This window comes from Vanrija albida (assembly GCF_041260175.1).
Source record: "Vanrija albida strain AlHP1 chromosome Unknown contig_2, whole genome shotgun sequence".
NCBI classification, from domain to species: Eukaryota; Fungi; Basidiomycota; class Tremellomycetes; order Trichosporonales; family Trichosporonaceae; genus Vanrija; species Vanrija albida.
In genome coordinates this window covers 3,884,783-3,911,389 of record NW_027191421.1, presented here as the reverse complement: position 1 = coordinate 3,911,389, position 26,607 = coordinate 3,884,783, and the positions used below count along the sequence as shown (strand labels likewise).

General features: G+C 64.3%; 7 protein-coding genes across 7 annotated transcripts; 2 read left to right on the top strand and 5 right to left on the bottom strand.

Annotated features, from left to right (window-relative positions):
* Positions 1–13: 13 nt before the first annotated feature.
* On the top strand, positions 14–1,881 carry Q8F55_003259 (uncharacterized protein; the record flags this gene model as incomplete). The annotated part of the gene is made up of 8 exons (XM_069351806.1): positions 14–151; positions 185–254; positions 289–439; positions 477–716; positions 753–973; positions 1,012–1,155; positions 1,193–1,514; positions 1,551–1,881. The coding sequence occupies 8 exons, from the start codon at positions 14–16 to the stop codon at positions 1,879–1,881; spliced, it is 1,617 nt and encodes a 538-aa protein (XP_069212192.1).
* Positions 1,882–2,648: 767 nt separating this feature from the next.
* On the top strand, positions 2,649–4,619 carry Q8F55_003258 (uncharacterized protein; the record flags this gene model as incomplete). The annotated part of the gene is made up of 11 exons (XM_069351805.1): positions 2,649–2,736; positions 2,771–2,851; positions 2,887–2,981; positions 3,014–3,132; positions 3,167–3,358; positions 3,395–3,538; positions 3,575–3,705; positions 3,741–4,064; positions 4,098–4,382; positions 4,416–4,471; positions 4,506–4,619. 11 exons carry the CDS (start codon positions 2,649–2,651, stop codon positions 4,617–4,619), a joined length of 1,629 nt encoding a protein of 542 aa, XP_069212191.1.
* A 335-nt stretch (positions 4,620–4,954) lies between these two features.
* Positions 4,955–7,561, bottom strand: ARO80 (zinc finger transcriptional activator; the record flags this gene model as incomplete). The annotated part of the gene is made up of 13 exons (XM_069351804.1): positions 4,955–5,344; positions 5,377–5,403; positions 5,436–5,600; positions 5,636–5,696; positions 5,731–5,963; positions 5,996–6,117; positions 6,195–6,232; positions 6,267–6,288; positions 6,326–6,431; positions 6,464–6,635; positions 6,676–6,912; positions 6,954–7,253; positions 7,287–7,561. The coding sequence occupies 13 exons, from the start codon at positions 7,559–7,561 to the stop codon at positions 4,955–4,957; spliced, it is 2,148 nt and encodes a 715-aa protein (XP_069212190.1).
* Positions 7,562–8,076: 515 nt separating this feature from the next.
* Q8F55_003256 (uncharacterized protein) lies at positions 8,077–9,480 on the bottom strand (the record flags this gene model as incomplete). The annotated part of the gene is made up of 1 exon (XM_069351803.1): positions 8,077–9,480. The coding sequence occupies one exon, from the start codon at positions 9,478–9,480 to the stop codon at positions 8,077–8,079; it is 1,404 nt and encodes a 467-aa protein (XP_069212189.1).
* Positions 9,481–10,161: 681 nt separating this feature from the next.
* On the bottom strand, positions 10,162–12,385 carry Q8F55_003255 (uncharacterized protein; the record flags this gene model as incomplete). Its single annotated transcript, XM_069351802.1, has 3 exons — positions 10,162–10,877; positions 10,945–12,108; positions 12,160–12,385. The coding sequence occupies 3 exons, from the start codon at positions 12,383–12,385 to the stop codon at positions 10,162–10,164; spliced, it is 2,106 nt and encodes a 701-aa protein (XP_069212188.1).
* Positions 12,386–13,836: 1,451 nt separating this feature from the next.
* Q8F55_003254 (uncharacterized protein) lies at positions 13,837–16,296 on the bottom strand (the record flags this gene model as incomplete). Its single annotated transcript, XM_069351801.1, has 1 exon — positions 13,837–16,296. One exon carries the CDS (start codon positions 16,294–16,296, stop codon positions 13,837–13,839), a length of 2,460 nt encoding a protein of 819 aa, XP_069212187.1.
* A 1,669-nt stretch (positions 16,297–17,965) lies between these two features.
* Positions 17,966–26,546, bottom strand: Q8F55_003253 (uncharacterized protein; the record flags this gene model as incomplete). The annotated part of the gene is made up of 2 exons (XM_069351800.1): positions 17,966–26,195; positions 26,281–26,546. The coding sequence occupies 2 exons, from the start codon at positions 26,544–26,546 to the stop codon at positions 17,966–17,968; spliced, it is 8,496 nt and encodes a 2,831-aa protein (XP_069212186.1).
* Positions 26,547–26,607: the final 61 nt, after the last annotated feature.

Sequence of the window (26,607 nt, the reverse complement as noted above, 5' to 3'; positions counted from 1 at the left end):
CCCACAACGCACCATGTCCGACCTCCAACGCAAGCCATCCACTCCCAGCGACGATGAAAAGGTGCACGCGGTGCACGTCGAGGACACAGCCGCAACGCTGAACCGGACCACGTCCCACCACAAGGCCCACGTCCACTATGGCCTCAACAATGTGGGTGCCAGTGGCGAGCGCGCTGACCTGTAGAATGTTCTCGAGGAGGCCATTGCCGCGACCAACATCCCGCGCTGGTCGGCCGAGGCGCGCAGGCTGTACCGTAAGGCGACGCGATGGCCACTGCTAACCGCCAGTGTCGCTCTTCGTGTCCCTCTGCTGCTCGTATGCCAACGGCTTTGACGGCTCAGTCATGTCGTCGCTCATTGTGATGGACTTCTTCCAGGACCGTTTCCACATGGGCTTCACTGGCGGCAAGGTCAGCGCCGTGTTTGGCAGTTACGTCGCGTGAGTGGGCATCCGAGGCCGGGGGACTGATACTCAGGGCAAACTTCATCTCGACTCCGATCGCTGCCATCGTCATGGACAAGTATGGCCGCCGGCCATCCATGATCGCGGGTTCCATCATGGTCATTATCGGGGCCGTGATCGCCACGACGGCAAAAACGCTTGCCCAGCTGGTTGTCGCCCGCTTCGTGCTCGGCTTTGGCATCTCGTGGTCTCTCGCCGCCGGCGCCTACTGCATGGAGATTTCGCTGCCCCATTGGCGCGGCCGCTGCACTGGGTGAGCACGGTCGCCGAGGCAACCCTAACTTCTCAGCCTCTTCAACGGCGGATACTGGGTCGGCTCCATCTTCGCCGCCGCCGCCTCGTTCGGTTGCAACTACATCCAGTCGCACCTGTCCTGGCAGATCCCCCTCATCCTCCAATGCTTCTGCGCGCTCCTCGTCGTCATCATCTGCCCCTTCTGCCCCGAGTCACCCCGTTTCCTCATGCGCGCAGGCCGCGAGGATGAGGCGCTCAACTTCTTGGCCAAGTACCGTGAGTGCTGCTGCGCCAAGGCGACGTCTGACAACCAGACGGTGGAGGAGACCCGAACGCACCGCTTGTCAAGCTCGAGTTTAGCGAGATGAAGGCGTCGATTGCCGCGGATGACCACTCGGCCTGGTGGGACTACAGCATTCTCTGGAAGACCAAGGCCCGCCGCTGGCGCACTATCCAAGGTGAGTCGTGCTTGCCTCTGCCGTCCTGACGCCCCAGTCATGATGATTGGCTGCTTCAGCCAGTACTGCGGTATCGGCCTCGCGTACTTTACTACGGTCATGTTCAAGAATGCCGGCGTCAACACTGTCGTCGAGCAGCTTGGCTACGGTCTCCTCTTCTCGGGTCTCTGCGCCGTCGGATCCACGATCGGTGCCGGAGTCAGCGACCATCTGCGCCGCCGCACTGCCCTCACTATCGGTTCCATCTGCATGGCCGTCCAGCTGGCGTGCTTTGCGGCCGCCAATGCCATCATCGTCAGGGACGAGAACCGCGGGCTGGGCCTCAACGCGTCGGCGGGCAAGGCAGCTATTGCCTTCTGGTGAGTGCCCCGTCTGCGACCCCCGCTGACATGCAGGATGATCTACGGTTTCACCTTTGGCTTTGTCTACACGCCACTGCAGTTTGTCGTCGCCGGCGAGGCAGCGACCACCGACATGCGTGCCAAGGCCTTTGCAGTGTTCAATGGCCTGATGACGGGTATGGGTATGATCAACACCTTTGCCGGCCCGATCGCGCTCGGTACCATTGGCGCGTGGAAGTACGCAATCGTGTTCGTTGTGCTCGACCTCGTGCAGGCGGGATGCTGGCACTTCTTTGGTGTCGAGGCACAGGGCCGCACCATCGAGGAGCTCGACTGGATTTACGACCAGCCCAACCCTGTCAAGGCGTCCAAGAAGAGGGACTAGGGTGTGGGGGCTTATTGGACGTTGTAATCGTGGAATGGAAATGAATCTGCAGTGTTATCCGGCAGGTTACGGTAGCTGGACTCGCGGATGTCTCCAGTCGCCTCCTCACGGCCAACATCGCATAGCTTCGGGCCATGTGATTGATAACACCTCGCGTGCTCGGTATCTGGCGTCCACGCAGTTCCCGCACCCCGCAGCATTGCTGGGGCCTCAACAACGTGTCCGGGGCCACAAACCAAGGCGGTCCAGTCGAGTCCGAGCTCCCAGAGGTCGAGTCCCGAAGCTGCGGTTGACGTGGCCTCCGGCGCTGGTGTCGAGGCTGGTGCCCCAGCGCCACTCTTCGGATGCAGCTGTCAGGGCGGCCGCATCCAATTGCCTATCACAAAGCACCTAACCTTCCGAGCCTCCCTTCTGCTGCCTCGTCTCCTTTGTTCTGCCTGCCCAGCTGGCCTTTGGCCAAACACGAAATCGCGCAAACGCCGCGGCCAGATCGCATGCCTGCGCGGACGTACCCGCCGGCTATTCCTCTCGCCGCTCTACCCCCTACCCCCGGGCCCAGCCTATCGCACCCTGGTTATCGGTCCCTTGGCACCGACGCCGACAGGTGCCGACCCAGCGCCGACACGAGCCGGCACCCATCCCTTGACAACCCCCACTCCCCCGCTGCAGCACTCCCATCGCTATCATGCGCACATACCCGGTGTTGAACACATATATCACCTGCCCCAGGTCGCAGCTGATGGGCACAAGACCACGCCACCCACACCATGGCATCAACTCCCACCAAGGACGACATTGACAAGACGGAGGGATACGTCCACACGGCCGTCGTGACCGACGTCGAGGGCGGAGACGGTATGTGTGTTGCTGGGACGTACGCTGACCCCAGCCGGGCCTACGAGGCCGCTGCGCCGCGGCCTGCACAAGCGACACATTGCCTTTGTCGGTTTCGGCGGCGGTATCGGTGTCGGTGAGTTTTGAAGCTGGGCCCCCCCTCACACCCAGGAATCTTTGTCGGTGTCGGCGCGTCGCTCGCCCGCGCCGGTCCCCTCGGCGTGTGGCTCGCGTACTGCTTCACGGCCCTCAACGTCTGGTGCATTGTGAGTGTGCCTGGTGACTTTTCTGACCGCAGATCCAATCGTGCGGAGAGATGGCGACAATGTTCCCAGTGGCCGGCACGTTCCCCCATTACGTCAACCGCTTCCTCGACCCGGCCTTTGGCTTTGCGCTCGGCTGGACCTACTGGTTTGAGTGAGTAATGCCGTAAGGCGTGGCTGACGTTCAGCAAGGCGCTGGCCGTCGCCACCGAGGCCGTCGCCTCGGTCGTGCTCATCCAGTACTGGACCGACCGGATCCCGGCCGGCGCATTGATCACGGCGCTGCTCGCCGTTATGTGGGTCATCAACTTCCTCCCCGTCCGCTTCTTCGGCGAGGCCGAAGTCATCACGGCGTCGATCAAGGTCATCACACTGGCTGGGTAGGTCATCGTCGCTCCGCGCCCCGCTCACCCCAGCCTCATCATCCTCGGCCTCGTCATCGACCTCGGCGGCGCGCCATCCAAGGACCGCCTCGGCTTCCGCTACTGGAAGGACCCTGGCGCCATGAACAACTTCCCCGGCATCGGCGGGTCGTGGGGCCGCTTCCTGTCCTTCTTCCTGTGAGTGAGGCTGTCTTGCACGCCTAACAACCCCAGCTGCACGGCGCAGGCGGCGTTCGCGTACGGCGGCAGCGAGGTCATCGTCATGACCGCCGCCGAGGCCACCAACCCACACAGGCAGGTGCCACGCAGCATCCGCATGTTCGTCGTGCGCCTCCTCTTCTTCTGTACGTGCTGCTAGTAGGCTGTTGCTTACGTCCAGACGTCGCCGGCGTCTTCATCATCGGCCTCATCGTCCCTTTCAACGACCCCGGACTCGTCAGCGGCGCGGGCAACGCCAACTCGTCCCCCTGGGTCATCGCCATCAAGGCAGCCGGCATCAAGGGCCTCCCGTCCGTCGTCAACGCCGCCATCCTCACCAGCGCGTGGTCAGCCGGCAACACGTACCTTTACATTGCCGCGCGCTCGCTCGTCGGCCTCGCACTCGACGGCCAGGCGCCCAAGATCCTCGCCAAGACGACCGCCAACGGCGTGCCCATCCCCGCCGTCATCCTGTCCGCTGTCGTGTCCTGCTTCGCCTACCTCTGTGAGTGACCCGTGTTGACGCCGCTGACCCCAGCCCTCGGCGCCGGCGGCGCCTCCCAGGCATTCGGCTGGCTCCTGAGCATGAACACGCTCTTCATCCTCATCAACTGGGGCGTGCTCTGCCTCACTTACATCCGCTTCCGTGCCGCCCGTATCGCGCAGGCCGTCTCCCCCGCCGACATCCCGTGGAAGTCGTGGGCCCAGCCCTACGCCGCTTATTACGGCATGTGCTTTTGCTGGCTCGTCGTTTTCGTGCAGGGCTTCCCCGTCTTTGTCAAGGGCGGCTGGAACGGAGCGACGTTTGTTGCCAGCTACATCAGTGGGTTCAGCGTGCGAGCGTTGCTGACGCCAGGCTTGGTAATCTTCGTCGTCCCCTGCATCGGGTACAAGATCATTAAACGCACAAAGGTGGGTCCGGTGCGGTGCGCAGCGCTGACAGCAGTTTGTTCGCGCGTCCGAGGCAGATGTTGTATCAGGCCGCCTCGACCCCGCGGACGTGCAGGATGACCCCGAGCCGACGACGTGGTGGGGCAAGGCGCTGGACAAGATCATCTAGGGAGTAGTAAGGGTTGTAACTGGAGAACAAAGAATGCAGCAAAGGTCATGGGAGGATGGAGTGGCGGGCGTGGCGTCTTGCTCGCCGAAGGGGGGGTGGCTCGAGCCTCTGGTCAGTCGTCGTGGGGGATCCCTTCCGCATTCGATCGAGCCCTCTATTTCGATGGCGCGTCGTTGGCGCCTGAGCGATTGGGCTCGAGCCTCCTGTTCAGGAGACAGAGACCCTCATTCGCATCGCTCCATGTCGCCGCCGCGTCCCCGACCCGCTCCGTGGCCATGAAACGGTACATCCGCACCTACAACTGCACATCCGCACCTACAACTGCACGCCCGCACCTACAACTGCACGTCGGCATCAAACCCATACCCCGGGGTCAACTCGCCCCCAGCCTCCTTGCCCCACAGAAAGGCGATCGGGTCAAAGCCGAGACTCGCAAACAGGTCGGTGTGCTCGAGGTTGGGCGCCAGAGACCCGTCGCCGCCCGTCGCCGCGTCAAACGCAATCTGCAGGGGGTCCACGAGCGCCGCGTTGTCAGCACCTTCGTGCCGCGCCTCGGCCGTGGCTCCGGGGCTCGGGATTGACGGGAAGATGCGGCTGAGCAGCGTCGCGAGCTCGCACGCCACATGCTCTTCGTCGATGCTCGCCTCGCGGAACGCGCGGATCATCTCGTACTGCATGTCAACGACCTCTTGCCCCGGCGGCAGGATGACGCCAAACGAGATGGACTGGGGTTAGCACCGCCTGCATCCGAGCTCACCTTCATGAGGAAGACGCTAGCGTACATCTGAGGTCAGTGTGATCCCTACAGCGACTCACGATGCGCAAGAAGATGCGACCGGGGCAGTAGCGCAGGGCCTTGCGCTTGTGCAGCGTGATGCCGTACCGCAGGAGGTGTGTCGCGGCGTCGACAGCTTCCAGCAGGAACGGCCCCTCGGCGTACTGGAGCACCGCGCCGTGCATCACGCGTTCAGTCTGCTTGTCCTGCGGTGTGAGCAGCGCAGCGAGACCACACGAACCAGGTGGAGACGCCGGATGCGCGCCTGTGTTGCGCGGAGCGAGATGGCATTGGCGTAGAGCCTGGCATCAGCACGGAACAGAAAACCCCACCCACTTGACATAGTCGTGCTCGATGCGCCACAGGATCTCACGCAGCTCGTCTGGTGTGAGAGTGTCGCCGGTGGACTGCGGGGGCCAGCTTGGCGGTAGGTCGCCCGCGATCCACACCCACAGCGAGTCGAGCTCAGGCTTGATGCGGTGGAGAATCGGCTCGTACCGCCCGGTACGCATGTGCTCCTCCGTTACGCTCGGCTTGGAGTAGAGCAGCTCCTGCAGAATGCCAATCATCTGCGGTCAGCGTGGTAGCGGCGAACACTCACATGAGTGTGCTCGCCAACGGCACGGCTATGGCGCCAGGAGAGCTGGACGCGCCGCGGCATGGCCGAGTCGCCGCGGAGCTGGCTGAGCGTGCCCACCGTCTCCCACCAGCACGACGACATCTCTGCGGGGTCAGGGGTGGGTGGTACTGCGCGACATACTGGCTGGAATTGTCAGCGATGGAACCTACGGCGTTCTTACCTTGCACTAGGGACGCGCGGCCCAAACGGACGGAGACGCTGTAATGAGTACTCGCTCCAACTCGCCACCCACTGTCGATCAGCCGAGAGGCAGTCTGGAGCGGTCAGCGGCGCCCAGTGAGCCATACCCACAGAACCACGCGTTGACCCGTCTCAACGCCTTCCACGACTCGGCGCCGGGCGGGATAATATACGTCGACTCGTCGGGGAGCGACAGCTCCTGGGCAATCCTGACCGCCTGGCGTCAGCGAGACACCACACTCCACCCACCAGCCCGATCAGCGTCCACGACAGATTGTCCTGCGACTTGCACGCCATGTTGGTCTCCTGCCGCTTGCCGCCCTGAGCCGTGGCCGCCGGGTCCTCGATGAGCATCGGCCGCGGGGGGTACTCGCTCAGTACGAGCAGGGCTTCGACGGTGCCAATGGTGCGGAGTGTCGCACTGCGCGGTATCAGCAACCGCCGCCCCATACCCTACTCACGCGCCCATGGTGATGTACCCGATGCGCTGCATAAGCCAGGACACGAGCTTGCCCTGCACCAGGCGCGAACGGCTCGGCTCGTACGGGTCGTACGAGTGGCCGAGGTTGACATAGCGGACGGCCACGCACGCAATCGCCGCGAGGAGGATGGGCTCGCGCTGCAGCTCGCCAAAGTTTTGCGGCTGCAGCAGCTCGTTCGGGACGATGGGATAGCACGGGTTGATCTTGGCGGAGAAGCTGGCGCCGACGTCAGCGCGGCCGGCAGCGCCCACACTCACCAGTTGAGCAGCGTCTCGGCCTCGTCAGACGTCAGCAGGCCGTCGCGCACCGGCATCCACCGGTTCCATAGCCCGCGATCGTGCCCGCGCTCTGCCGACCCATCCGACTCGGACGTCAGGTCGGGGCCAACGCTCCCGCCCTCGTCGGCAACGGAGCAGAGCAGGCGGAGGGCGTCGGCAGGCGTCTCGAGGCTGCCGTCCTGCACGAGCTCAAGGTTGGACGAGCCCTCGGTCTGGTTGGACGGGCTGGTGTCGAGCGCGGCGTACTCGGCGCGAAGGAAGGCCTCGGCCGGCGTCGGCCTGGTATCAGCGCGGGCCCCGCACGGCTCTCACCTCGGGAAAGGCTGTGGCGACGGCAGCGGCAGCGGCAGCGGGGACGACTCTTGCTGAGGACGCACACTCTTGCGCCGGTGCTGGTACGGGTCGTCGCCGAACACGCAGTCGCGGCCCGTCCTCCGACACCGCTTGCAGGGCGGCGGGCCGGGCGCGTCAACGCTGCCGAGGTCGCATCGGAGCTTGGACTTTCGGCAAGCCGTGCAGGCGCGATACAAGCGGTGGTGCGGGGCCGCCGCTCGCGGGGTGGGTGCTCGCCTTGCGGGGGTGGCCATTGTGGTCTATGCAGTCGGGTAGTTGCGGCGCGGGCGCGCACACAAGAGTTGGTTGTTGTACTTTGTTCGTATCGGCGGCTGTGGGGTTCGGAGTCATCGGCGGCCATGACCGAGTGGCCGGAAGCTTGGCGACGCCGACACGAGCCGAAGCGGACCGGCGTTTGCTCGGTCGGCTATGGGGGACGACCCGATAGAGCGGATAGACACGTCGCACATGCTATCTGCGTTAGGACTGAGGATGCGACTGCGCTATGAATGCTTTGGGACTGCGAGATCCGTTTCCCGCATACCGACGAACTGCGTGGATGCGATAGGCAGCTGCGGCGCATCGCCCAGTTCACACCAACTCGAGCAGGCAGAGCGCGACTTGCTCACTCCCGGTTGCCGCCGAGACGCATACGCACGCCATGCTAACCTCAACCCCCATTACATTGGTCCAGACTGGCTAACTACTCTAACTCGGTATCCCGAGACAACTACTCCGACGCCGACTCCGACGCCGACTCGAACCCGCCCTAATACACGTTGGTATAAAACTTGCACTGCTCCTCGTCGGACAGCGCACTAATCTTCTCAATCTCGTACCGCTTGACCTTGATGTACGACTCGAGGTACTTGGGGTGGAACCAGCCCGACACCACTTTGTCGGCCTCGAGCTTGTCGAGGGCCTCGGCGAGCGACGTCGGCAGCTCGGTACCCGCCGCCTCCTCTTCACTGAGCGTCTCCTGCTCCGAGTTGACCACCTCCGGCGCGGGCAAGTTCTCCCGGATACCCTCGATGCCTGCGCGGAAGAGCACACCGAGCAGCAGCCACGGGTTGGCACCGGCGTCGCCGCCGCGGAACTCGAGGTGCACCTGCTTGGACGGGTCCTTGCCACCGAGCTCGTTTGTCGGCGGGATGCGCAGCAGCGCCTCACGGTTCTGCGCGCCGAGGAACGTGCGCGCCGAGCTCCAGTGCTTGGGCTTGAGGCGGAAGTAGCTCGAGACGAGCGGGGCGAAGAAGGCCGCGAGTGCCGGTGCGTGCCGGATGATACCCGCGGCAAAGCTGCCGCCGAGCGCCGAGAGCCGACCGGGCCGCGACGCGTCGTACAGCACGGGGTTGCCTTGCAGGTCACTGAAGCCAAAGTGGACGTGGGCGCCGCTGCCCGTCTCGTCTGGCGCGAGAATCGGCGCAAACGTGATTCTCCGCCCGTGAGCCTCGTACACGTCGCGCACGACGTCGCGGACCAGCAGCGCGCGGTCGCCAGCGGCCACGGGGTCGACCGGCGCGACAGTGATCTCGTACTGCGACGGGCCGTACTCCGGGAGCCAGTTCTCCGGGCGGAACCCCGCGTCCGACAACAGCTTTACGAGCTCGGTGCCGATGGGCTCGGCATTGCGGAACGCCTCGAGCGTCTGGGGGAACGCGTGTTTGGGCGTCCCGAGCTCGATAAACTCGTGCTCAAACGCCGCGATCGCCTTGATTCCAAACTCGTCGCGCAGCGTGTCGACCGCGTCGCGCAGGAAGCTCCGCGTACAGCTCTCCCACGCCGTGCCGTCCGTGTTGACGACGTTGCCAAACACAATGTCGAGCCCGGGCCGGTCGCCGATCGGATTGAACCGGTACCGCGCCGACAGGTCGGGGCGCACGCGCAGGTCGCCGATGGCGCCGTACGGGATCGTGTCGAGGCAGTGCCCGTCGGCCGCGACGCCGAGGATGGCGGGGATCCAGCCGATGGTCGTGTCGGCGTCAAAGTCGCCAGCGCGCACCGCGCGGCCCTTGGTGCGCGCGGAAAAGTCGGAGAGCGCGATGAAGACGAGGTGGTCCGGGTCGTCGTCGGGGACAGACACCGCCGTCTTCACCGGTGACGTCTCGCCCGGCGTCGAGGGCGGCGAGTGCGGGTGCAGGAGCCGGTGGACGGACTCGAGGACGTGGCCCATGGTGCGGTGTGTGATAAGGCGAAGAGCTTGACCGCGGCCGTGTATATGTACATACCACGCCCCGTGCTCAGCGCCAGCTGCGCCAGATGCAAACGCCAGCCGTCAGCCACTCGAGCACGACCACACGCGCGACATGACGAACAGGCCGGGGTGGAGGTCGCGATATCGTGTTGCTCGCGTCATTGTCGCGTACTTCGCCACTGATCGCCGGGCGTCGTCGGATATCTCAACTGGCCCTGGCGGATGATGACATCCGCACCGCGCAGCACGCAATGGTGCACGGGGGGGTCAACAGTGCAGCGCCACTGCAGATCGGTCTCGAGGACGTGCACGGCCCGGCAGGCGCGAAGGCATACGCGCGCGTGACCGAGCTCATCTGACATGCCTCCGGGGGCATTGGCCAATGCTGGCAGGGGTCCCGAGCGCCTCCTAGCGCCTCCCAGCGCCTCCGCTTCCGCCCCCTGCCTCGCCCTCGACTCGTACAATAGGCTCGGTAAACAAGGCACGACGACGCCGCGAGCATCCACCGGCAAGATGGTTCCGACTACAGCAACGCACCCCATATCACGCCCAATTCCCCTCCTCGCCACCGGCTCAAACGAAAAGTGCATTTGGGAAGGTAAACGAAGCGTGCACAGCACAGTCTAGTCTCTAGGACTGAAAGTAGAAAGGTTTAAGGTATTAAAGGCGCGAGCCAAAGCTGCGGCGGCGCTTGGGGCGACAGCGGCCGGGGGCGGGCTTGCCGCTGTTCGTCGCAGCAGCCGTGGTGGTGCCGCCGGCAGTAGGGACGACAGAGTGGGACACGGAGGCGTAGGCACTGCTGCCGGAGACCTCGGTACCGTTGACCGGAGTCGAGGGGGTGCCCGTGACCTCGGCGGTGGACTTGGCTGACGAGGCCAACTCGCTGCTCGGGGTCGTACCGTTAGCGGCGGAGCCCGAGGCAAGGGCGGCAGACATCGACGCCGTGGCGTTGGACCAGGCCGTGCCCGAGTAGATCGGGGTGGACGAGCCGCTGCCGGCCGCCGCGGCGCCGGAACCCGACAACGTGCCCGAGGCCGAGCTCGACGTATCGTTGCCGACCTTGACGGCGAGGTTGCCACCGATAGCCGTCGGCGACGCCGTCGCGGCGGGCTGCGGTGCCTGCACGTGAATGTTGGGGTCCGCCTTGAGCTTGGCGGGATCGACGGCGGGATTGAGGTTGGAGCCCTTGGTCTGCGGCGGCTTCTCGCACGTAGCGCCGTTCCAGTACTTGACATCATTGCAGACCCAGTCGAACGGGTAGGCGGTGCCGATGACGCCCTTGGCGTCGCCGGCAGCGGTCGGGGTGCCCTGCGTGCCTTCGAAGGCGTAGAGCGCGGCGTTGGCATTGGGCGGGAGGCGCTGCGAGTTGGGCGTGTCTGGGGTGTCGTGTCAGTGATCAAGCAGTACGCCATGCACTATACCAGCGCTCGACGTCCTACTCACTGGCTGCGGCGTCCACTTCCTCCTGCGTGCCAACCAGGACGTCGGTCGTAGTACCAAAGTAGGTAATGTTGGTGGGGCGCCTCCTGAGCGCGCCGGGGAACTCTTGGTCTTCCTTGAAGGGGCCAGTCGAGGTGGCGAGACCGGCCGCCCTGACCGACCAGTTGAAGTTGTTAAGATCAAGGCCGGGAACAACGTAGGGAATCTTGTTACCGGTCCACAACCAGTTGCGCTCATACTGAAGGTTAGCGGCGACAAAGCCTGGGGTCTTGATGTCGCCACAGTCCTCGGGCTTGGTGTCGGGTCCGTCCCAGCCCCAATACGGGTTGCAGCCGGGGAGCTTGTCGAGGGGACGGAACAGGCCGATATCCTCGGCGACAATCTCGCCCTCGAGGGTACAGTTGTCCTTGCCGACCTGGTCATACTTTGCAAACGCGGGGCAGAGGTGGATATCATCACCGACATTGCAGTTGTCGATGGCGTCGGTCATGACGTCGACGTCCCAGCCCGACACAAAGTCGCCGTGGTATGTGAGGCCGGTCACGTCGCCGTTGGAAAAGATAAACTCGCTCCTGCCCGTCTTGCCCCACTGGTCGCGCATGCTCTTGTCGGTCTGGTACAGCACCTCGACGAGGATCGTGGGGTACTGGATCGGGTGTGTGTCGGGACAGCGGTCGTGGCGGTTGAAGGTCGAGACAGTCCCGTCGCTCTCGACACGAATGGGCCACGCCATGTGCGAGAAGTGGTCATGGGAATCGAGCGACTGGTTGGCCCAGCCGCACGAAGGGAAGACGATCTGGGTGTTGATCGTCTTGGGCGGGTCCCTGTGGGTCGTCGAGTTGGGCAGGAACTGTCTGACAATGCCGGGGACGTCTGAGCCGCGGTCAAAGTAGACGTCGTGCATGTGGCCCTGGGCGCGAATGTCCCACGGCTTGCGCTCCTTTGCGAGGCCGGCAATCATGCGCAGGCCGGGCGGGAACGCGTGAATCTTGGCGCCGGTCTTTGTGCCCAGGTAGTAGATGCGCGCGCCATGGTTGACGGCCGAGTAGGTGCCATTGGCGTTGTGAAAGTACAGGAGCGGGAACCAGTAGTTGGACCTGTCGGCGTGGACCTTGACCTTTGTGCAGGCCGACCCCTTCTGCTGTTCGGTGGGGTCAAGGAGGGTGCCTGTGGGCATGAGCGAGTGATCCACCGCGAATGGCCGGCAGCCCTACTCACTCCTAAAGTTGGACGCGCCAAAGATTGTGTGGACGTGCCCTCCGACCTTGCCGGGGTCGACGATGGGGTCGATGCGTGTGATGGCAATGGGGTCGCTACCAAGGACCCACAGGGGCTCGCCACGGTCTGCACGCGTCCAGTGGTGATGCTCGGTCTCATGGACCGCAGCCGCCAGCGTGGCCGGCGCCGCGAGCGAGAGCAGGAGGAGGGGGAGGATAGCCACCATGGTAACGAGAGTGAGACTCCTCGCCGGCGAGGAGGGTGAGGGGGGAGGGGGAAAGGGGGAGCGGGGGTGAACAAGCGTCAAGCTGTACTAGGAGAAACGAGAGACACGAGGCAGCCAGCAGCCTTATGTACTCGAAGTGGGTGAGTGAGGGTGAGTGTTTGCACGACAAGTGTTTGCAACCTCGTCGTCGTTGCCTGGAGCGGCGCGTCCAAGTGTGCGTTGTGTGCGTTGTTTCCTGCACGCACGCATGCTGACATCGAGGGGTGCATGCCGGTAACGAGGGGAAGCGCGTCGGTGCCATAAGCCCAAGTCGGGCAACCATGCGCACCAGTCGGGCACAAAGGTCAGTCACCACGTCACGGGCGTTTCAGGCCACTAGGCCGCCAAGCGACCGTTTCAGCACCACACTGGCCTGGAATGCAAGCTGGGGACGCCGCCGAGGAGGGTCTGCACGACCTCCTGGGGCCGAGGCACGGGGCACAGAGTTGCTGGGTGCGCAGCAGGCTTTTGAGTCGCGGGTCTTCCGAGGCATGCATGATATCGGAGACAATCCTGGAGTCGCAGAGGGCGGAAGACGCAGGGAGGGGAGGTTGAAACGGCCCGGTAGGGTTTCCCCGTAGGGTTGCCCCCCACACATACCTCGGCACACCTACCAGCGAACCCTCCGGTGACTCAACCCACGCGACGCTCTGGCCACAGTGAACGGCACCTCACGACATCCGCCCTCACAACTGGGTCACAGTGTCGCGGTCGTTACTGTGCGCGCAGGGGAAACGCCTGTGGACGGGTCGGTCTCGACCGTGGGCCACCGACATCTCGACAGGACCTGCAAGGGGCTCGGTACGCGTCGTTGACCCCAGACGCGACGTCAGCCCATCAGCCCTGCGCCGCGCTAGAACAGGCAACGGCGCAAAGCTTGTTGCGGCACGCTTGCAGGGCAGATCGATCAGTGGGCGGGGTTGGGTTTGAGGCACGCGACGGAGCCGACCTGCTCTGCTCCACTGCTCGGCGGCACCGCCAGTAGCATCCGAATGCAGCTCGACGCCAGTGCCGAGGGCCTCGCCCATACTCCTTCCACAGTAGGCATTTGTCGGGCAGAGTGGGGGAAGCGTAATGACCGCGGGTTGCCTTACGTGGGCACGCGACAGGGGATGGGGATGCCCTGGTTACAAGGACCAGCCAGCAGCTCTCGGCAGCACCCCTGCTGCGTCGTCACAACACGCCGCAGTTGTTCGAGTCGTTCCTCGTTGTTTGCTGGACTCGTCCGATCCAAGCGGCGTCTCTTGAGATGCACGTCCCCGCTGGTCGAGTTCCGGCGTCGGGGTGTCTGCTCCTCACGTCCCCACCACAGCCAATCTCTACTAGATACATCCCGTCTATGTTAAATACAGCGTACGGCCCCGCTGCGTGCGGGGCTCGTACCAAACGAGGCGGCGCCGCATCGACGCCCCCTAAATATCGACATTCTTCGCGGCCAGCTTGACCATGACCGACAGGAACGGGCTGCGGACATACAGCGCGCCCGTCATGGGGAACGGCGTGCACCCAATGTCCATCTTGGGCTTGGCCGTCGACGGGCCAAACTCGACAAAGCTAATCTTCTCCTTGAGCGCAATGTCGATCGTACTCTGCATCATGACAAAGTACGCCTTGAGCCGGTGGCCCTCGTCATAGTCGAGGCCCTGGATGTCGGACGTGATCGTGTCGCCGAGGCGCACCAGCACGCACGACGCGACACACACGTCCTTGACCATGAGGAACATGAGCTGCCACGTCTTGCTCTCGGCGACGACGGGGTCGGCAAAGCCTCTGAACAGCTCGACGTCGGGCTCGGCTAGCGTGGCCGTGTGGCCGTCGTTGGACCGCTTGTGCGCGACCGACTTCCACAGGTTGTACGCGCGGTCAACCTCGTCGGGCAGGAACTGGTCGGACAGCACGACCTGGCCGCCCTCGCGCTCAAAGTTCTTTGACTGGTCGCGGTACTTGATGGCCTTGAGGTAGCCCTTGATATCGAGGCCAGTGTACGGGCGGAGGTCGGCAATGTGGGTGGGCGGGAGGGCCATCTGCTGCCAGCCGCCGGGGGCAATGGAGCGCGAGTGGCTGTCGTCCTTGTAGTGGGGCGCGAGAATGAACCCAAAGCGCTGGGTCGATGGCAGTCTCTCGTTCCACTCTGTCAGCGAGCGGAGGATGGCGGCGTTGCGCGCCACTGGGCGCTTGGTCTTGGACAGACGGAAGATGGCTGGGCGGAACGGCCAGTGCGTGCCGACGAGGCCGAGGCGGACGACGAGCCATTCCGTCTTGGACCCCTTGCCAAAGTACTTGGTGATAAAGGCGCCAAACTTGCCGCCGATTTCCGTCGTGAGGTCAAATTTTTCAATCACTGTGAGGAGGACGAGCGCCTCGGTGCGCTCGATGATGGCCTTGAACTCGTCGGCTGGGAGTCCGGGCTCCTCCTCCTCGACGGCCGTCTTGTCGTCGGGCGCCTCGGCGTCAATCTCTGCCTGAATGGCTGCCTCAATCTCCTCCTTGCTCAGCCCCTGCGCCTTGTACTTCTTCTCGAGCCGCTTGCGCTTCGACTTGGTGATTGGCGGGGGCTTGGGCGCCTCCTGCGGTTTGGCGTCGAGTGTCGGCAGCGGGATGGCCTTGCCGTCGGAGAAGATCCAGTTCTCCTCGTCGAGCCCCTGCCACGCCTTGACCTTGTCGTACGAGTTGAGGTCGACAGTCGAGCCGAACGGCATGAGCGATTGCACGGGCTCCTCCTTGTGTTCCTCGTGGTACACGCGGACCACGGTGCACGAGATGTTGTCGCCCGTCTTCCAGCGCGAAAAGCCGGTCAACAGGCCGAGGGCGTGCAGCCCGTCGGGCTCGCCGATACGGTTGTTGGCCGAGATGCGCTCGGCAATCTCCTTGCGCTGCTTGGTCGACAGATCAAACAGGTTGATCTTGGCCACCTTGAGGCCCGATTTTGGCACCTTTTGCAGGCGACCGACAAAGGCACAGCAGATGGCCATTGTGAACAGACAGATGCCAATGATGACAATGTTCATGGCCGAGGCGCCCTTCTGCTGGCTCTGGCGGAAGAGGCTAATAGCGAAGATGCACACGCCGTAGATCTCAAACACGATGACGTAGAAGTAGTGCACGTTGATCAGGCGGGACACGAGGTGGTTGATGCCGAATCGCTGCTTGACGGCGAGGGTGAGGGTGAAGGCGATGAGCGACTGGCAGATGATGATCATGCCGTCGAGCTGTTGGAACAGCGGGAGGATGGTGCGCGAGCCGGCGTCAGTGTTGAGCCACGGTGCCCAGTTGTGCGTGACGAGCAAGATGCCCATGAGGATCTGCGCCACGGCCAGGAAGAGGATGACGAGCTTTGACGTCTTTGCGCCCGACAGGAACGACGAGCCGTACGACACGAACACGATCGACGCGATCATGATGATCTGCACGACGAGGCTGAACACGTCGAGGGTCAGGAACATGCGGTACGTCTTTCCTGGAGCCACGCGCGACTGCTGCGTCGACGTAAAGTGTAGCGTCTGGATCGCGCCGCCGAGCGCCGCGAGGCAGCATACCGCGTTGATGATGTGGTAGATGGTAAAGTGGAACCTTGGCCGGGGGAGCTTGTTGCGGTACGACCCGATGACGATGATGCCAACGACGTTGTTGACCATGATCATGGCGGACACGACAATCGCCGTGATGAACGGGGCATAGTTGTCCATCCTGTTCGAGTGCGAGTGCGTCTTGTGGAGCACGAGGGCGACAATGTTGAAGACGAGGCAGAGGATGCCAAAGGACACGGCGATGGCGAAGCGCGAGATGTTGAGGTTGACAAACTTTGGGTCGGTGATGTGCGCGCGCTGGGCGACGACGATGCGCTCCCAGCACGCGCGGGCGCGGCCGAACATGGCAAGTGGCTGCGCGATACTAGAGGGGGGTGAGGGTGAGTTAACGAGTGGCGGCCGCGAACACGCCAATCGCGACTATCAGACGATCGGAAGGAGTTGCAACGCGACAACTTTGAATCAGACGATGGCGACTCGACTCGACGAGAAGAATTGCGCCGCTGAGGTGGGTTAGTAAGACTCTACTCTGCGCAGCGCCGAGCATGCAGCGGAGCGGCGCGTCGTTGCTCCGCATCGTCGCCGCACGCCTGCTCGCCGTCGGCCCGCTAGCCGCCGCTCACTGAAATTATCGCCGCTCCAGGGCCGCACGCGCGGGGTGACGCAGGCGACTACGACGCGACGTAGGGACCGAACGGGCGCGGGTCGGGTCGGTGCGAGGCAATGGGCGCGGTGCTGTGCGAGTCGTTGTTGACGTCGGGTCGATGCAGAGCGTGGTGTGGTGCAGTCGAATGGAGTGGACCGGGACAAGGGTACCACGACAGTGGTGGAACCGTCGCCTTTTGTGCAAGTGCCGAGCGGCGAGGGGAGCGCGACGAGTGAGGCGCCGTGCGACGCGTTCCGCGATGCGAGGGGGGTGGATAGAAGGAGAGAGTGTGCGATGAGTTGGGACGTTGGGCGAGTGATGGGTCGACCCGTGTTGCTTGTTGCTAGAAACCAAAGGCCGAGCGAGCTACAACGACAGCGGCCAGCCTCCTTTTGACGCGCGCTCCTTTTGTGAGACAGCCGACTCGTCCCCGACACAAGCGAGAGCAGGAGCAGTGCATAGCAGTCTGTGTCTCTTGGCGCGGTACATGCGACACACTGGGCCGCCTTGTCCCCGCCGACCGACCCGAGTGGGCCGGCCGGAGTGTCGATAAAAGACATGTCTTGCCCGCCGGCCGTCGGCCGTCTATGTACATACTCGCCTCGGTCCCGCCCACCCTGCGGCCGCTGCCGAGCTGTGCAGCGCCGACACGCACAGCAGTGCAGCGGCGCTCGCTCGGGCTTCTGCTCGCTCGCCTCCCGGCGCCGCTCGGTTTGCCCGGCGACTCACCTGTTCCAAAATAGACGGGCCCAAGTGGCCCAGGCTGAGCGCCGGCATTCCGCAACAGCACGCCTTGGACGCCTCTGCGGATGGATAAGCAGGCGGTGCGCGACTCCTGCCAGACTCCTGCGCGACTCCTGCCTGCGGTGCAGCGGCGCTCCTCCGAGCATGCATGTGTGCACTCCCGCTCCATTCAGTCGGCCCACGGCCCTCGGTCCTCGGCTCCGTCCTCGCTCGCGCGGCGCATCGCCTCCAGGAATAGAGAGCGGAGACGGGGGGCATCTCCGTGTCGGACCGGGTGCAGGCCGACGCAAACCCGAGGGCAGGCGACAGGTTTTCTCGTGCTCGGCCTGCTCACTGCTCGCTGCGCCATGCACGCAGCCCCACGCACACTTACGACGCGTCGACGCCGTGTGCATCTCTGCACATGTCTCACCATACCGCGTTGCTAGCGCCACCTCCCCGCTCGCACCCCCGACTCCTCCCCGGACGGGCCCTTCCGCGAGCTATTCTCGGCTGCCCTTCGCCCCGCGTGAGCCATTCTCGTCTGCCCCACGCCGCACCAGTGTCCAATGCATCAAATGTCCGTCTATACAAAGTGAGACCTCCACCGGCGCGAGGGTCTCAACTCACCCAACCGGCTCCGCGCTACTCGCCCTCCATATAGCTCAGCGGCTCGGGCGCGCCAAACTTGAACGGCAGCGCCTTGAGGGCCGGGTCCGCGCGCATGCGCGCAAGGTGCCACTGGATCCAGTACATCTGCTCGTGCTCGCGGATGTAGCGGCTGCCGTGGAACGAGTGGAGGACGACCTTGCGACTGAGCAGGCCGAGCGCGCGGCGGTCCTCGGCGTGCCTGTAGAAGCGCTCGGTGAGCCACTTGACATCGTCGGGCGTAATGTCCTCGGGCAGCGCGGCCTCGGCCTTGGCCTCGGTAAACTTGGCCCACGGGCCAACCATGGAGAGGATGCTGATCTGCGCGCGGGCCAGTCCGACAGGGTCGTTGGGCGGGACAACCTCGCCGTACCGCTGCGTGCTCTCGGGGTCGGTGAGCACCAGCGCCGTCGCGCCGACCTCGGTGGCGACGATGGGCACGCCGGCGAGCGCGGCTTCGCCAATGGCCAGGGGCAGGCCCTCGGAGATGGACGAGTTCATGAACAGCCACGCGTCCTTGAGCACCTCCTTCGAGTTGCCGAATCCAGCCAGCACGACGTGCTCCGACAGGTTGCGCTCCACAATGAGCTTCTCCATCTCGAGCGCGTACGCCGGCTGCCGGTCCTTGGCGCCGTACACGACCAGCTTGTAGTCGGTGAAGCCGTAGCGGTTGACAATGATGTCGGCCGACTGGATCGCCGCCTTGACGCCCTTGATGAACTGGACGTTGGACAGCATGACGACGGTGGGCTTCTCCGTGCGGATCTTGTCAACCGGCTTGTACCCGTCCATGTCGCTGATCCCGTTGACGATCGGGTCGATCTTGCGGCGGAACTGGCTGCGCGAGTAGACACGCGCGCCGTCGGTGCCAAGCTCGACCTCCCACATCGGGTTGAACAGGCTTGCACACGGGAGGATAACGTCGGCGTGGGTGTAGGCCAGGCGCGTCGCGACGCCGATGCCGGCCAGCAGCATCGACTGAACGGCGACCGGGAGCTCGCACTGCGCGACGGAAAAGTTGAGGCAGCACTCGCGCCAAAGGATGGCGTGGTCCCAGATGCCAAAGGTGACACCGCGGCGGTACTTGAGAACCATGCCGAACAGACTCGAGATACCGTGGTGCGTCGACTGGAAGACGCGCGGGCAGCGGTCCGGCACGCCCACCGCAAAGATGAAGAAGTATGCGAGGTAGATGTTGAGCGCCTGCTTAAAGTCAAACATGCTAGGCCGCGAGATGTCAAAGCAGTCGGCCGGCGACACAATGTTGCTGTCGTCGTGCGGCTCGAGCCAGGCCGCGACCCACGCCTCCTCGACAGCCACTGAGCGCCACGTCCGCGTGTAGTCCTTGTACTGGTAGTACTTGGCCATGGACAGGAACACGTTGGAGAGGTGCACAATGTCCGCGTACGAGTACCGCTTGGTGCGGCAGCCCTTGACAAACTGCTGCAGCAGGGGGATGAACACGCCAACAATGTCCCGATCCAGGTCCGTGTCGTCGACCTTCTCGTCCACCTGCGACTCGAGGAGGTTGTCGATCAGGCCGTGGTTTGCCGTGCCTCCGTCCAGGCCCCACAGCGGGAGTAGCTTCAAACTCTGGACGCTCTTCTCGATCTGGAAGCGCGGGTTGCCATAATCGTTGGCGCACTCGGCCAGCACGTGGTTGCGGATCGTCGAGTGGCCGTTGACAAGGTCGCGGCGGCAGTTGGACACGCCGCCGGGCGCAATCGGCCAGCAGCCCACATCGTTGAAGATGACCGAGATGCGTTCCGTCGTGTCGTTGTAGCAGTCCTGCGGGCGCGTCGTCATCGGCGGCGCGTCCTTGCCCAGGCCCATGGCGTAGAGGTCCGACGTGCGGATGGCAAGCAGAGTGACCTCGGAGACGTCGGTGTCAATGTCTATAGCGGCGACGATCTGGGACAGGTTGGCGTCGAGGGCATTGCGCGCCCTGTCCAGTAGGCCGCGGTCGCGCGCGCGCCAGTAGTCGCGCAGCAGCGGCTCCTGCCGAAGTACGAGCTCGTCGACTGTGCATGCCGTCACCGCATCAATGCCGTTAGACTTGAGCCACTTGGACCACAGCTCAGTGCGGATGCGCCAGGTGGGGACCGCGGTGTAGTGCTTGGAGCTCGTGAACAAGGCAGCCGGGTTGATCCAGCGCGACAGCACCGACGTCTTGCCCGCGGCAAAGCGCCGCATCTGGGCGATGCGCAGCGGCGAGTGGTAGATCAACAGGTCGTCGGCATCAAAGGAAGGGTCGGCAGGCAGCTTGATCAGCAGCCCCTCACTGTCACACAGCGGGGGCGCCTCGGCGACCGCAGTCAGCTTGCCTTGCCCGTCGTCCACCCTCGTCGTGATCACCGGGTCACGCCTGTGCGACCAGTCGTACGTCGTCGTGTAGATCCTTGTGCCGATGCGGCGCACGATGAGCCCGACATTCTTGGATGGAACCCATGTGTAGTCGTCCGTGTCGACCGGCTTGCCCCAGAAGACGGATAGCGTGTCGTTGCTGCCCACCAGCGCAAAGTCGGCTCTGAGCACCGACGCGTCCTTCTGCGTCGACTTGTTGTAGTGATACTGGAATCCAAGCTTGCTCCCGCCGACAGTCACCGAGCCCTTGATGATGCGTCCGCGCTTGTCGTACACGCCAAAGCTCGTGGTGCCCTTGTGCTCGACATGTCTGCTGACTGGCCGGCGAGACGACTTGCCCTCGGCGTACTGGAACGTCGACGTGCGACCGTCCTTATCGACACGGCTGGTAAGGCGGTACTTTGAATCATACGTGGCCACAAACACCGGGTCGCCGACGTCGGGCTCGGTGACGAGCGTGCCGTTGAACACACGCAGTGACAAGTTGCCGGTTTCGGCGATGGAGGCAAATCCAGTGATCGCCGAGCGAGTCAGCTCGACAACGACCCGGTTCTTGTGCGTCTTGCGGCGCGCGCCCTTTGACGCCAGGCGCTCGATCTGAACTACCGCCGGGCGGTGGTAGATCAGGATCCAGTAGACCCAGAAGGTGCTGATCAGCGCGCAGATCTTCCACACGAGGAGGGTGAAGCCGAGGATGACGGCGCGGCCCGGGACGTTCTCAAGAAGGTACACCAGCTCGCGCTCAATGTTGGACCCGCCGCCGGACAGGATGGCAATCCACTTGACGACGACGAAGGGGACCTTGGTGACCGAGTGGAGGATGGACTGCAGGATGGTGCGGCGCTGTCGTCCTCGTGGGATGGCCACGGGTTTGAGCAGGGCCGCGAGCGGCGCCGGGTCAGACAATGCGTCGGGCGAGTAGTCGTGACGCCTCTCCGTGCTGCGCGAGTAGAGCTCGAGCGCGAGGTTGACGTGGAAGTCGGCGGTAGCCATGTCGACACGCGTGTCCGATGCCCAGGCGGAAAACTCGTCCGTCAGACGCACGGGCTTGCCGCCGATTCTCGCGATGATGGCGTCGCGTGTTGCCGGCGGCAGCTTGTGCCACTGCGTGTCGACGTCGACGCCGAGGCAGAGCTGGTGCATCAACTCCATCCAGGAACGGCGACAGAGCAGAGCGGCGTTGTCAGACAGCGACAGCTCGGCCTCGAGTCGGTTGCTGACAGCACCGCTGCCGTGCAGCTGGTGTTCCAGGTGGATGGCCTCGGTGTGCGACATGCCAAACTGCACATGGGCGACGTGGAAGACGAGAGCCTCGGCGACGAGGTGCGCAAGGGGGTGAGAAGGGGCGGGGCTGGGAGGGTCAAGGCTCTGCATGGTGGTCGCGGAATAGTTGAGCGCAACGTGGAGCGCAAAGCCGTCGTTGAAGCTGAGCGAGTTGAGGTGCGACAGGCCGGCCTGGGTGAAGTGTTCGCGTGAGAGTACGGCCGCGACGAGACGACCAGACGTCCACATCTCGAGGGTGGTCTGGATGGCGTGCGCGGTCGACGGCGATGCGCCTGCCGCTGCACGGAGCAGCGCAGCCACATCGCCCGACGTGTGCGTATTGTCCGAGCTCCAGATCGAAGGAACGAGGAACGTCTTGGGTAGGTCGCGGCGGCGCAGCGTCGCCTCAATGGCATGCCCCGACATGAGCTTGGGCTGGACGTACACCGTGGGGTCGTCATCCGCTGGGGTCGCCGACGCCGCAGCCGCGGCCAGTGGCGACACCTTGGACGACCAGTCCTTGTACGTGAACAGGGTCGTTCCGATGGCGGCCGCCCCCGCAGCCAGATTCTGCGCGATGAGGTCGTTGTACAGGAAGCCCGCGGTCCATGGCAGCGCATGGAGCACACAGCCAAGGACAAAGCCAACCGACGCCGAGTAGAGGATAATCTTGACGTGCACCGGCGTGTTGGTGGTGAAGCAGCGGTTGAACTGGAAGATCAGGCAGCAGGTGTAGCCAAACGAGTACGAGTAGTACATGATGGTCGTGGGGTAGGACTGGATAAACGCCCACATGAGCAATGTCATGCCGCCGAAGATGATGCCGCACTTGGCGAAGACGTCGACCAATGCCTTGATGTTGGCGGCCTTGCGCTTGCGCTCGGCCTCGGCCGCGACCTGCTTGGCGTGGTCAAGGTTGGCGAGCTTGTCCTCGGAGAGGGCGTCACGGATGGACCAGTACTTGAACAGGGTCGTGTCGAGGATGAGGGACCCGAGACAGAAGTAGATGATGCAGAAGCAAAAGCCGTAGCGGGCGCGCTCGTCGGTGTAGATGGACGGGTAGGGCTTGCGTGCGCCCATGGCGAGCATGATCCAGCGGTCGAGCAGGGCGACGAGGAAGAGGCCCAGGTTCTGGCCAATGTCCCAGCGGGCGAGGCGGAAGAGGGTGAGCACGTTGTGGTCCTTGAGGCCGCGCGACAGGGACCGCTGCTGCGAGACCGACTCGCCGAGCTTTGTAAACCACGCAGTGGTAAAGGCATCGGGCATGTCCTTGCCGCCGCCCTGCTTGAACAGCCAGTCGATGTACGGCATGCCACGGGCGGCCTTGTCGAGGAGGGGGTCGGCTGGCGAGTTGCGGTACGTGCGCAAGCGCATGTGGGTGGCTAAGGCGGCGCGGAAGGCGGTCGGCGCATCGGGGGCGTCGTTGCCCTTGCCGAGCAGCCCGCGCTGCTCGTCGGCTTCCGACCCCAGGTTGGACTTTTCGGACTGCCGCGTCGTGTTCCACTCGGCAATGTCGGCGGCCTTGAACGACGGAATGTTGTCCAGCCAGGTCGACCAGGCGTGGCACAGCCGGCGGTAGCGGTACAGCACAACGGCGAGGAACAGGTACGTCATGGACATGTAGATCTCGAGGTCATGGCCGTTGACAAAGGACGACACGAGGGGGTTGATGAGGATGAGCAGGAAGGACGACAGGAAGACGTTGCGACCGGAGGGCAGCGGGCTGCCGTGCTGGTGCATCGTGCTCATGACGCCGAGGACGTTGAGGTAGGTCGACACACCGATGAGGTAGGCGGCGAAGACGAACCCAGCGGCCGGGGACACGGTGGTGCCAAAGGCAACGATGCCACCGATGGAGATGACAACAGCGATGACAAAGCCACCGGACAAGCGCTGGACGTGGAAGTAGATCATGTTGTCGTACGCGTAGTGCGGGAGGTAGTGGCTCGCGGCCGAGCCAACCCAGCCGGTGACGCCCGCGGTGAGCAGCAGGGACACGAGCAGGGCGTAGGTTGCCACCTGGACGTGCTGAGGCTCCATGAACGCGGTCATGAACAGGCCGCGACCGGTGAACGTGAGCAACAGCACGTCGAGAACGGCGGGCACGCAAAAGATGGACATTGCGGACGCCGAGGCAAAGCGGATGCGCCAGACCTGCATCCACTCGCGCCAGGTGAGCTTGACGGACGACGACGCGGCCATGGCCAGCATGATGGCGTCGCCGTGCTCGTCGGGAGTGGCGTCGGTGGACGCGTACACCGTCATGATCTCGTTGGCGACGCGCTCGGCGGCGGTCGGCGCACCAAGGTCGTCGAGCTCCTTGTTGTACCGGTGGTAGATGATGTCGCCAATGTCACGGGGGACGAGGCCAAAGTAGTTTTCGCACTGGGACCCAAGGGTCCACAGTTCAGAGAAGACGGCAGCCTGGTCGGGCTGCGAGAGGAACAGCGGGCAGCGGTCGGTGGTCTCAAGGTAGACGTCTTCAAAGGCGGCGCGGCGGAGGACAGTGAAGAAGACGACGGCGAAGAGGTCAGCCGAGACGTCTACGGGCGTGGTCGTGGCCTCGCGGCCGTAGCACGCGAGGAGAGCCTTGGTGAGCCGGCTCATCGCCTTGTGGTCGCCGTAGAAGAGCGCGTCCAGGACGACATCCTCAACGAGGTCGTGGAGGTAGAGGAGGTTGTCGAGCGTCGGCAGCTCCGTCGCACCCTGGCTGGCAAGGTGCTGGAGGCGGAGGGCGAGGAGGTGGCCGACGGACAGCGAGCGGTCGAGGGCCTTGCGGGCCGCGAGGTGGGTCCAGTTGTGGTGCGTCGTGTCGTGGGTCAGCAGGCGGTGGACATGGGCGCGGATGCTCTGGGCAAGGAAGTGCTTGTTACGCGACAGGGCGAGCTTTTGAAGCAGGAGCAGGAGCTCTGACGGCGAGGCGTCCTCGAGCGCGACACGGATCGTCGGCGGGAGGCCAGAGCGGTGAGGCTGCCCCTGTCCGGCGACCCCCTCGAGGACGACCTCGTGCTCGAAGCGCTCGACGCGGGGGATGCCCGAGTGCGCAAGCCAGGTGTGCAGGATAACCGCCGCGTCGTTGGGGCTCTGGCGCGAGATGAAGATGTCGACGCCGTCGGGGTCAGAGGCATGGCGAACGCGATACACGCCCCAGAACTCTGCATTGCCGTCCGGCGTGCGGAAGCCAGTGTGCAGGCCCTTGAAGGCGAGGATATGACGAGATTCGAGGCCGGCAATGAGGTCGTGCACGCGGACGTCGCACCCGTCTTCTACCAGCTGCCTCAGCGCGATGAGAACATTCTGCTCCTCGACGCCAGTGACGGGCTCCAGCATCGACAGTTGCAGGAGATGCGCCTGCGACTCGACGATCGCGTCGTAGTGCGCAACGAGGGGCTCACAGCCGACCGGGAAGCATCCGTACGGCGACAGTGTGTTGCCGTCCTGGTCGGCATTCCAGAAGTCGGTCCACGAGGCGGGGAACAGCGGGAGGTAGGACGGCGGGTCAACGACGGGCGAGACGGTTGTCTGGCCGCGGGCGAGGAGCTCGGGGAGGGGGTTGGCGGCCAGGCACGCCGACGCGCCGGGCACGACGGCCTCGATATCGTCGAGGTTGAGCGCGGCGTCCTTGCCGCCGCCAAAGCTCACGCCGCGGCCCACATCCATCCACGAGCGCTGCAGGTCAATGATCTCGGCGCGGCGGAGGTACTCGAAGCCGCCGATGGTCCGTGCGCCGCCGGCGGCGGCGTGCTTCCTCGCCTTGCCCATGCCTGGCATGCCGTCGTAGGGGCCATGCTCAAAGACGGCGCCAAAGTGCTCGGCGATGGCGACGGCGCGCTTGACGACCGAGGGGTGTGGACGGTGAAGCCATTGGTCGAGGTAGCCGACAAAGAACTCTGGACGGTGGTCACGGTTGCGAGCGCAGCGCGTCATGGCGCGGCGCAAGCGCGTGCTCTGAAAGTAGCCGCGTCTGTGGCCATTGGGCAGGATGCATGCGTTCTCGATGATGAGGCCGGATGCCGATGCGAGGTTGATGGTGTCGAGAATGTTTGCATCGTGGTGGATGAGGAGGATGCAAGAAATGCCGCGCGAGTCGAAGGCGGAAAGGAGCAAGTCGGCCGTGACCTCATTCGTCGTCGGCGAGCATCGGAGCGCGAATCCAGTGAGATCAAGCTCGAGGTATCGCTCAACCAAACCCGCAATCGTCAAACTGACAGTATCCGGTGCGACATCCTCGGGCGCGATCGAGTCAATGTCGATGCCGCCGAGACGCATCTGCGCGCCCTTGGTTGTCGACGACGCGACCGACAGTGCGAGAGACACACGTGAGTCGTTGCGGGGCAGGGCGAGTGAGGTTCGGGACCCGGTCCGCGGCACGTTCATCACCGACAGCGAGTCGACATCGCGCGACGCCGTCATCTGCAGCGGGAACACGACAAGGTCGGCATTCGCGGCCGCCGAGTCGTCGGCCTCGCTGTCAGTCTCGAACAGGTTGGACACGACACGGAAAGAGCGGGTCTGGCGGAGCGACACGTTGCTGCGGTCGCCCACGAGTGTCTTGTCGGAGGCGGCGCCGTCGAGGCCCTTGCTCCGGGAGCGCCTGCTGCTGCATGAGGTGAGCATAGGCGTGGCGGGCGTGGGCCTGTGCGCGGCGGCGGCACTATGGCAGGGACCGCCTGGGCACAACTCACGTCGGCGCCTCGGACTTGGCCTTTGGTCTTGGCCCAAGTCCTCCTGCGTTCTCCTTTGGCCTGAACAGCCACTGGTATGCGAGGAAGATGAGCAGAGGGACGATGATTGCGCTCGCTCCGATGGCCAGGTTGACAGACTGGTACCAGTGGGCGAAGAGCTCGCGCGGGGAGAGAGCAGAACTACAAAAGATGAGGTAGCGGCGCTGCTCTGGGCCGCACTCCGCCGCCGCGGCAGTACCGAAGCCCGGCGGGAAGAACGACGACATGGGAGAGGAGAGAGAGGGAAGAGGTGCGCCGCCGCGATGACCGCGAGTCCGCCGAGAGCGG